General features: G+C 37.8%; 1 protein-coding gene across 5 annotated transcripts in view; it reads right to left on the bottom strand.

Moving 5' to 3' along the window:
- Window positions 1-11,473, bottom strand: part of ARHGAP28 (Rho GTPase activating protein 28) — a 149,586-nt gene that overhangs the window by 28,122 nt on the left and 109,991 nt on the right. For all 5 annotated transcript variants that reach the window (XR_448255.3, XM_007114869.4, XM_007114868.4 and 2 more), the window contains 5 exons: window positions 8,263-8,347; window positions 6,097-6,239; window positions 3,662-3,827; window positions 3,439-3,530; window positions 1,063-1,140 (listed from right to left, as the gene is read on the bottom strand). Coding sequence is in view for 4 of the 5 variants with exons in the window: in XM_007114869.4 (XP_007114931.2) it covers window positions 1,063-1,140; window positions 3,439-3,530; window positions 3,662-3,827; window positions 6,097-6,239; window positions 8,263-8,347 (564 nt within the window). In the remaining variant the exon portion in view is untranslated. The remainder of the gene's footprint in view (window positions 1-1,062; window positions 1,141-3,438; window positions 3,531-3,661; window positions 3,828-6,096; window positions 6,240-8,262; window positions 8,348-11,473) is intronic.

The raw sequence follows: 11,473 nt of genomic DNA on the forward strand, positions 1-11,473 counted from the left end.
AGGCTCAGCCCGCCCAAGCCCACCTCCTCCCCCTTGATCCTTGAGAAGCACGGTCCCCCAATAACCGTCTTCTACTCCTAACTCTGTCCCAACACCTGCTTTCTGGAGCTTCCAATAGACACAGCCTATTTATTCTGAGTTTCCCCTTTGAAAAATATCTCGTCCTACATCTATATAAAAACTCTGAGACTTCTGATACAACTAGAATTTCCCAAAACATGTGCCCAAATGAATTAGTGAAGAGATGCTTTCCTGCCTCTACACAATTCCTTTTACTAGTTCAAACACAACCAAATTCACTTTTCCCTCTCCCCGAGATTTTTTTTCTCAAGGATTCATTATTGAGAACTGCTCATGTTTCCATGTCCACCCACCAGGGAGTGTACAGGGCAGGGAGGGACTCTTCATTGTGGATGTGCACCGGCACACAAAGTGGGATATCTTACTGGAAATTTATAAGAAAAGCGTTTATTTTCTAACAATTTTTTTTTTTGCTGTACTTGAAGAGTTTCCCACCATACAGAAGTGGGAAAGTAAAGGAATTCACATTGCATGGGTGGTTTTATATGTAGAAACTAACATTACCTTAAATGGAATTGGGTTTTAGAACTGCTGAGTGAGTGTTCTAGTGGTTACAGCCATTCCTACAAAAGGAAAGCCAAAGAACGTTTCTAACTTTGAAGCAACTGACAATGGAAATCAGGGATCATCTAATACTGGCTTAGTGAATTCCATGACTGAGAGGAACACAAAAAAGCTCAAGGGTTTAACACAAAAAACAATGATGGGACATTTCAACTTTACCAAATTAAAGACAAGCAGCAGTTTTTGATAGTGAATTGATGTGTTTTTTCATTGTTGTTGGCTTTTTATTGTTGTTGTTTTAGTTTAAAGGAATACACAACTCAGGATCATGGAACATAGGTATTGAGGAAAGCTCTATAGGGCCAAGTGATAGTATCAAAAAAACAACATCAAACAACTAGACACACCTGATGCCTGTGTGAACTTGGGTCTAGCTAGCTGAGATATCTAACGAGGAAGAGAGAAAATGTTTGGTACCTTGACTTTGGCGGTACATCCTGAAAGTCGAAAAATCCCTTCAGATTCCAGACCCGATTCTTCAACTTTCTGAAAGAACTGGCAAGCAATGATACATTACAAAAATAAATACTTCCATATGATTACAAACATTTGAAAGAATAATGATGATGAAAACAATCGATACATTACCAAGCATATATACATGCCTGGTACTTGAATGCCTAGTTAAATGTTCACACTCTCCCAGGAGGTCAACATTAGCCTCCAATTTGCAAATGAGGAAATGGAGACTTAGAGCTGTTTTCCACTTTCCCCAGGGTCAACCTCAGAAGTAATGGCACCAACTCTCTCACGCTGTGCTCTTAGCCAAGAAACTACACTGCCACTTAACTATTTTAAGATCTGATTACTGTACCTCTTTCTGCAGACTGACCAATAAGAAAAGACCCTAAATTTACTATCATTAGTTGCACTATTCTGGCTAAGAAACTATAGGGATTCTCGAAATCTGACCAAGGGATTACATACTGTAAAGGCTTATAGGTCTCATGAGCTCTCATGGTAATGATGATGGTTTATTATTCAATAATAATAAACACTAACATTGATTGTGCACTTACTGTGTGTCAGATAACATTCTCAGCACTTAACGTACATTAACTTACTTAACCCTCACAATAATCCTATGAGGCGGGTACTAGTGGAATCCCCATTCTACTGCTGAGGAGACCGAGGCATGGAAAGGAGAAAGGATCTGCCCACGTTCACACAGCAAGAGCAGGATCCAGAGTCTCTGCTATTTTCCCTTCAAGAAATGATGGTGCCTGGAGCTAAGGTAGTTCCTGTAGGTATGAAGAAAAGTAGATATTTAGCAGGAAGAAACATGTTCATAAGAAAAGACTCTCCCACAGGAGTAGAAGAGCAATGCCTCAAGCTGTCTTAAATGAGAAGCTAGCACCTATTGAGATAATACGAGATAAACCCAGATTTAGTTTTAACTAGCATTTATTGTGCACCTTCCATGTGCTAGGTTTTTGCACCTACTTAACAATATAAATTCTTGTGTTGAATCTTCTCAGTCTTAGATTTTTATGCATTTTCTTCAGACTCTGTCCTTTCACTAGAGGACAAAGGGCATTATTCTGGTTCTAATTCAAGGAACGAAAGGAAATCTTAGAGTCACCATGGACTTGGCCTTGGATATGCATACTGTGCTCCTTTTTGCATCTACCTCTTGTGTGTTCTTGGGCAAGCTATCTCACCCTACGATGCCTCCGTTGCCTCACCAGTAGAAGGGAGATGATAACACGGACCTCCTGGGGCTGCTCGGTGCTGTCCAGACGTGACAAGATACAGACGGCTGGGTGCAGGGGAGGTGCCCTACAGACGCGCATACTGGGTGTCGCCAGCATCCTCTGGCCCCCTGGTTGCCATCCTCCCAGCTCCTATTGGCAGCCAATCAATCACCTGATTTGAGGAACAGCTCAATTTGAGGTATTGGTAGCAAAATTAAGGAAGATAGTAAAGAGACATAGAACTGTTATTGGGAATAAAGTAAGTATGTTTCCTCACTCAGTATTTTCGCATATCATTTAAAAACTGAATTGAAAATTCAACACGATTTGTGTTTAGGGCTTGGAATTTTACTTGTGCCACCGGATGTCACTATTGAATAAATGCATAATTAAACCAGTGTAAATTGTTGGCTATAAAAAAACGTGACACAAAAGCAAATGAGCCATTAACCAGTGATGGTCACAGAGACAACCACATATGATAGTTCAGGTAATATCAGTTTCAAAACCTCCCAAACCAAAATTCTTCTTTGTCTAAATGGATCGTACCTTCTCAGTCATACCTCAAACACCACCAGAATAAGCTGATTTTTAGACTTTATTTAGCTTTGTCTGGAAAATTCATTTAAACAATTATACATACACATTTAAAAACAACCAACCTGTGATATATCTCAGCAAATACTTGTATGATTAGTAAATGGACTGCTAATAATTAACAGTCATCTCTTATACAGGACAGAACAATCAAATACACACACACACACCCAAACACATACATACACACAAATAACATTTTTTAAATATTCAAAGAAATATAACGGAAGGAAGCCATGTGACAGAGCATCTGCGCTCATCACCTGATGTTTTATGATCAGACAATGAAACAGGCTCCAGAAGTTCTCAGCAAGGCAGACATGCCCAAGTGTTTGTGGATGTCATGTGGATGTACAGAGGAAACTTGGAAATCACCAAGGCCCAAGTCCTAATAGGGCTTTAGTGTCTTTAAATCTAAAGGAAAATTCATTAGTGGGTTTACAAACAGCACATTGCAAGCACAGGGCTCTATTAACTCCCCCTTTATTTACATTGAACTCACTTTTTGTAACACAAGGGGAACTTTCACTCCAGCATCTTTCCTTCGGTCATTTTCCAGCAGGACTGTAAGAGGAACTCCAAAAATCCCACTGTCTTCATTGTAAAATAGCCAAGAAAGAAAAAATAATCAGAAAAGCACCGTCTTATTCCCATGTATCAAAGTGTTAAAGCCAGAATAAGTCTTTTGTTTTGCTTTGTTTTGTTTTGAGAATAAGTCTTAATACCTCGTCCTTTTACTTTCTCCGTTTTGTTTCTTTTCAGTTGAATACGAAAGGCATCAAAAAAGGCCGTCAATTCAATCAGAGAGAGATGGCGGATTTTCTTCATGTCTTCAGCAGACAGATCTCCTGCTTCAGTTAGGCCGAATCTGGTTTTCTGAACAATAAATTTCTAAAATACATATTGAGGATATTTATTTTTTAAGGCAAAGGAAAATTATTATACCTTCCTTCAAATGCCACCTGGACATTCTAAATCTGTACAGCAAGACATGCTATTAATAAAAAAAATCTGAGGAGCATGCTGCATCACAGAAAGATTATGAATATGATTTTTAGAACATCTGCAGATCACTACTACACTAAATTGAAACAAAACAGTGATCTGAAGTATACCATAACGTCATCATCACAACTGTGATGTAAAGAATTTAGGTAATTTCTCAACTGAAACCGATTGCACCTGCTTGCTGAGACAATAAGTTATTCTACCTTAAAAATCAAATTTAGGTAATTCAAAATATTCTTAAAAAAAAAATGCATAGAAAGTGCCAAATAATTCTACTATCATTTTTAAGCCAATTATATTGTTATATTCTCCATTTCCACACTAGGAAACAAAATAAACTAAAAGAACAATAAAAAACCCTTCAACAGTCCAGAAATATTGTGAGGACTATAAGAAGTAAGACCTTTAAAAAACAAGAGATTGTTCTTGTAATAAATAACAGAAATATTACATATAAGTAATAATAATAAAATATAAGTATTATATAATATATAATTACATAATAAGTAAAATATAAATTTTATATTTAAGTATATATATAAAATATATAACAAATACTTTGCTCTCAGAAAGCCTGGTATTGAAAGAAAATGGCTAAAGTAGAAATATACAATAGTTATTTAAATTACAAAGTTGTAAGTATACATTCTCCATAGGAGTTCCCTAAACTAGAGCTTCCTTGGGATTTTTAAAGCATCTACCAATTCATTCATTCATTCATTTACTCATTCATTCAACAGCTGTTCTTTGAAATTCCAAGTATTTAAAAGCTAAACAACAAAACATAGGGTGTGGTCTGAGGCACACCTTGTGCTATTAAACACTTGGTTATTTTATCTTCTTTCTGAGACCAAGGTGCCACATGACAATAACACATAACAACAACAGCAACACAACAAGAACTGCAATCATTACTGAGCAATTATTGGCAATACGTGCTACACCCTATGCAGAGCTCTTCATGGGAGGCTGCCCTGCACCCCAGGTGAGCCCAAACTCAGGAGGAGACAGACATGATGAGGAGACTGGGGGTCAGCATCCTCTCTTGGACAATTCTCTCCAAAGGTTCAGAGGGACTCCCCCTGCAACCAGAGTCCCAGAGCTGGGTTCCCTCTTTTGCCCCAGAATGCCACTGTGCCCTCCGACATAGAGGCTGCATAGGGTCCAGGAGGGGTTTAGAAGATGGACACGTGTAGGTTTAAATACCGTTTCTGCCTCCTATTAGCTGTGAAGATTTGGATATGTTACTTAGCTTGTTTGGGCCTCAGTTTCCTCAACTGTAAAATGGGAGCAATCACTAGGATGATGAGAACTAGAATACCTACTGCAGTGTCTGGCCCATAGGAGGCACCTGGCGGGTCTTACAATTCTTGCCCTGTCCTCTTCCCCTCCATCACAGGAATGGTCCAGGCCACCTGGGGCAAAGCCTCTGCCTGATTCTAGATGACTCATTCCTCTAGCCCTGAAACTGCCTGAGCCCTGCTCGTCATGCCTCCAGCTCTGATCAGCACAGAATATTCAGGACTCCACTTCTTGAACTCTTCACAAATGCATTCACTGAGTAACAAATAGATCAGCATAGCATATTTCCTGTATTGGGCTTTCAGAATACAATTATCCGGGATATAGATAATGAGGCTTTCAGGCTAATGAAGTATGTAGCTCTACTTTCCCATCCCATAATAATATTACAAATTCTTGAATTTATTTTTGATGAATTTTTAGTGTCTGCCCTATAAGCTCTCACTTCTTATTGATAATGACTGTGACTTTCTGCAGTGCTCCATCATGACATGTGGCTTCTAATGCACAAGTAGGTATACAGTTACAGTTAGAATCGGCATCAACCTATAAGTAAAGTAAGGATATAAAGTGCATGAAAGCACACAAGCCAAGTGGAAATCCTGTTTCATCTACAAAGCAGTACTCAAGCATATACCCTAGCAACTCTTCCTCAACCCAGAGCTGCCAGGTACAGCCAGGCAGGCTGTGTACTGCACAACAAATAATGTCCCTGGTGTGATGCAACACTGATGCCTGGCCTCTCCCATGCCCTTGTGCACACACAAAGAAATTTTTTTAAAAATTCTAGTTTGTCCCACAGAGAAGTCACAGGAAGCTAGTGGAATAATCATGAAAGGTTTTTACTTACAGGTAAAACATAGTCTTCTTTCTTAAAATCTGACTTCTTAAATTTATTTCTTTTTGGAGCCTCTGTAACCATTTCTGAATAAGATACTTCAAAGGACAGCTCTTCAGCTTGTAGTGGAATGTCCTTTTCCAGATATTCATCATCTAAAGAACAGAGGATGTGGAATATTTAATATGCCATTTAATCAATCAATACCATTTACTGTAAAATAGGCACAAAATATTTACAAGTTAATCCATAAGCACGTTAGAATGTTTACATCCCAGGAAAAGCATTAGACTCACCCAGAATGATTTCAGTTAAGCAATTAATGTAGTGTCATCAGATTTCCACATGAACAAACTTCTATAATCGTTATCCAAACAAACTTTCTGTTTAATCTGATGTTCTTAATTTTAGATGTTTATGTCTCATGAAAAGCATGGAAGATTATTAGATTACTAGAAAGACCAAACTGAAATATTTCTATATATTCTCATGATATTAAAATTAAGTCCATCCAGACCCAACGTTGCTGCTATTGGGGAAGCAAAAGCTGAAAGCAGAGGGAGAAAGGGTGGAGGCCCCACAGAAAATTCCTGCCTACTTGCATTCCTCTTGGATTTTTTCCCAAACTGTGGAACTGTGCCTCTTAAGATTTGTTCAAATTCAGTTTGCCCTTCACTACTAGATTTGTTCAGGTGAATTAATCCTAATTCTTGTGATTTTGTATCATATGATGCACATTACAAAGCTAAATGGGTGACAAGTACTGTCCCGTATCCATGTTTCTCTCAAGTCTGAAATTAAGACAATAGATTCCTTACCAAAAACAAGTGAAATCATTTCAGTAGACCTAAATCCGATTTTTGACTAAGAGTTTGGCTTGCCATCTTGTTTCATTGCCTGGCAAAACTGTTCATATGTCATGAAAAGTATTTGATTACAAAAAAAAGAGCTCATCTCTTTTACCCTCTTCTATAGACAGTGGCTAAATGAAAACCAAATAGAACAAAAGGAACAAAAGATAAAAATGATAGAAGACCTAGTTAATCTCAATTAAAAGTTTAACCGAGAAATTTGTAAATCAACAAATTTAAAATTCTAAACAGTTATACTGAATTAAAACACAATAAATGGATACAGTAAGAACTCAGAAAATAATGAGGGCACAGTTAAGATTTTCACTCATCGTACAGAGGCTTGCATGCAAATCAGAGTAAGATTAATTGTTAAATAAAACGCTAACTTCTTAAGGACCTATGGACAGATTCTTTGGACAGTGTTGATTATACAGGCTGATACTCCAAATCACCAGACTACTCCAGGTAGACTTTTATCTTTTAGTGGTATGAGTTGAACTGAATAACAATATGGCAGCAAATAGAATGATGTGGAATAATTTACAGCAAATCCATTCTCTTCGTTTTTCTTTTTTTTTGGAAACAGCTTTATTAAAATGTAATCCACATGCCTAGAATTCACTTATTTGAAGTGTACAGTCAACGGTTTTTAGGATATTTGCAGAGTTGTACAACCATTGATCAATTTTAGAACATTTTCATCACCCCAACTTATTTGAGTTTTGAAGCTAATGTTGCAAGTATGGGGTTCTGCTGTATCTGAGAAGACGGTGCATTATTTAGGGAAAATTTTGAGGAATCACAAAAGTGTGGCCTAAAGGGGCCTATTTTTAACAAGGAGGATTTGAGATTCCATACTGAGCCCATGCAGAGCATCCAATGCTCAAGTGAAAGAGGCCCATTTAAAAGCTAACCCTGTTACTCTGTATATCACAAGCTGCTCTGTTGCTGCATTTACTTGAGCATAATTAGAGATTCTTGGAAGTGGTCTACTTCCTGGTCTGCTTGATACTGTTAAGCAGATCCAGATTACCTGTGAGAGAGGCCCCAAATCAAAGACACTGCCTAAATGAGTAGTTTCTAAATGATGCAGTGGGAGTACAGGTGGAAAAGATTCTGCTTCCAATCTGGTTCAATTAGTTTTGTCTGGTATGACAGATGGGCTGTTTGGAGGTGATGGGAGGAGAGGCCCGGGTGACAGAATCAAAAAGGGGAGAAAACACATTTACATTTTGTTTTCAGAAATTCACTGTTCACTGAATTGAGTGCCAGCACAAAAGCAAAAAGACACAGCTTGAGTTCAGTAGGAGTTTGTGTCACTCACCACTCACTGCGTTCTGCACCGACTGTCCAGGGTCTGCTGAGCCATTCGAATGAGCTGGCACATCTGGAATAGTCTCCAGGATAGACTGTGAAACAAGGGAAGACGAACACAAAACAGCTTATCATAAATACAGTCTACCCTACGTTTCAACCTGATTTATGTTCTGCAGTATATTTGAATTCTTTTCACAAAAAGCAATTCTTGATTCCATGAAGGGCTTGAATCTGATTTCCTTTGTTTTCTCACTCAGTTCAGACCTGTACAGCTCACACAGCTTTCTCAAAAGAGAACTAAGTCAAGGTCAAAATAACCACATCTTCTTAAATGTTTGTTGTCATACAGTTCCTAACGTAAAAATTACAATGCTTGATGTCACACAGTTTGATGATTATTATATTTGTTATTCTTGATGCAGCTGGTCACACATTTTGGTCGTAAACTCTAAGTCATGACATAGCTAGATGGTTAGTAACAGGGATGCTGGAGCCAGATTGCTTGGATTCTAATCCTGGTTCTTCCACTTCGTGTGACTTCAAGCAAGTTACAGGACTCTCTATTGCTTAATCTCCTGATCTGTAAAATGAAGATGATAATAGAACATATTTCAACAAGTTATTATGAATTTTAAATGACTCTAAATCACATGGAACAATATCTGGCACATAGTGAGTACTGCATGAGGGTTAGCTACTATTAATATACTCATACATTAACTTCTTTGCTAGGAAATACAGAGTGATAATAACTACCAAAAATTTAAGTACGTTTTCTAGTTCAGTGTCCTCTCTTAATTAATTTCCTACTTTCTTCACTGCAATCCTGCCAAAGCACAGCACTCCCCTGCAACATTATCAGAAGTTGAGTAATTAACTTTGTAGAGCTCTGTAGAGCTTTGTAGAGCTCTAACTCAGGTTGGATGGGTACTAGTAAAAACTTACACACAAATTCTACCATTTCTACCAATATAAATTTTAACGTGCAAGTTATCAGCTGTGAGTATGTGTGAGGGTGAAAATCTGCTATTCCATCAAGAATCTTTTTTATGCTCTTCACACATAAGTCTGTTCTTTTTTCCCCAGAGCCTGACGTCGTTTCTTTTATGCTCATATTTATTTAGCAATATGAACTGAACACCTGCTTCATGAAAGATCCTTTATTATGTACTACAAATTGCACAAGGGAATCTCGAATGCTGAGCTTTGCGTTCTCTTTTTCCTATTTTATTCCAAAGGAGATGACGTATCTTATTGTATAAACAGAATGTGAATATATTGCCAACTATTAAAACACAGATGCTCAATTATGTAATTGGTGGCTCTAAAAACTAACACTACAGAATAAAGATTACCTATACACTGAAATCCTTAAAAAGATGTGGAACACTTTTTTCAGTGGTTTCCTTACGTTTTTCTAGAAAGAAATGTTTTATTAAACTTTGTAATAACTCATCTATAGAAGAGAACACTCCTGAAAATTGAGAAACACTCATGTAAGGCTTGAAGCTGATGGCTTGGGATCCTTGAATGGACTAAATGTCAATTTCGTAATCTGTAAAGTGGGGAAGTGCCATCTGCTGTCTGGTTTAACTGGTCTCCAGCCAGCCTATAGTATTGAATGAGGTCCCACTTTTTGTAATATAAATTATTCTGGGACTTTCCTGGGGGAAGCAGAAATTTAAATCGTGACCCTTGCTCCTTAGCTATTTATAATGAGGAGACAAGAGTAACATTTATGGAACATTATTAAAAGGCAATCCACTCTTGAGAGCTAATTTCTACACTACTAGTGTTTACTGGAGAGTAAAGGAGAGGAAAGAGGTGCCACCCAAAAGGTTTCACTGAAGAGGTGGCTGACCTTGCACTGGAACTCAAGGAATGATGAAAAGGACTTACAAAGGCAGGGAGGCGGGCAAAGCATTCAGGCCAGACATGGAATTATAAATTTCAGGTATGGAAATCTGAAGCATTTTGGCTTCATGAGAGGATCACGGAGAGCCTGATTTGCCAGGAGTTGACACAAGGTATTAGAAAAATATGAGAAATATGTTAGTCAAGAAGGTTTTGAAAGCCAGGTAGAGGTTCTCAGACTTAAGACTCATAAGGGTTAAAACACAACAGGACAAACAAAAGAACATTCATGTGTTAAAGCAGGGGGATGACTTGGTGAAAATGAAAAGGAAGATCTCTCTGCCAATAAAGGGACCATGAGTTTTGAAACAGGTTGAATGAAAAGGCTCAGTGCTTGGTATTCATAATTTTAAAACATCCATTTACTCATTAAACATATTAATATTAGAATCTTTAAAATATTTTCACTAGTGATTTTAATGTATTTCAAACACAAATGCCACTCCCATTTAAAACAAACTTCCCTAGCTTGTCCATAATGGATCCTACCATTTCCCTACATGCCCAACCACTAGAGTTTCCCACTGGGGCCTCAGCTGCTTTAGGAGAGGCAAAGCTTCCCAGCTACCAACACTTGCTCTGCTGCCCAAATCCTACTGCACTGGGATTGGAGAGTAAGGATTAAAGGATTATTATTTTAAATTCCAACATTTAGAAGGTTAGCACTATCTGCTTGAGTTCTCTTAAAACTAGACTTTGACTATCTGATATTTCCTTCACATTAAAGAAACACCATACCAAATATTTTCCGTGTTCATTACTTACAGGAGAAACTCACCGACGCAAAAGATGTTTCTGACCTTCCTGACTGGCTGCTTGTTTTTTTCTCATGGTTGCAATCTATGTGTTATAACTCTATATCCTAAATCTGCCTGTGCTTCAGTCATTACAGACAATAAGGCTCCCCATATTCCTCTTTTGCATCTGAGATCAGAACTGATAAATCCACCTCTTGCATCCACTGTGCCAAATTCCCCAGAGATGAACGTAAATAGCCACATTCACTGACAAATATGTAACCAATTTTGAAATAAAAAATATAATAAAAATTACAAAAACTATCCAAATGTGAATTTAAAGGCATTCCGATGCCATCTATGAATCTGAAATTATAAACTAAATACTAAAGACAATGAGAGTAATAAATTCCAAAAATCCATGTGAATAGCCGAAGTATTATTCAGATTACTTCTTAACCTTAAACACAAGTAATAAAGTTTAAAAATAAATGGACACCAAGGGGGGAAAGGGGCAGGGGGCTGGGGGTGGTGGTGTGATGAACTGGGTGATTGGGATTGACATGT

The sequence above is a fragment of the Physeter macrocephalus genome, chromosome 19 (assembly GCF_002837175.3).
Source record: "Physeter macrocephalus isolate SW-GA chromosome 19, ASM283717v5, whole genome shotgun sequence".
NCBI classification, from domain to species: domain Eukaryota; kingdom Metazoa; phylum Chordata; class Mammalia; order Artiodactyla; family Physeteridae; genus Physeter; species Physeter macrocephalus.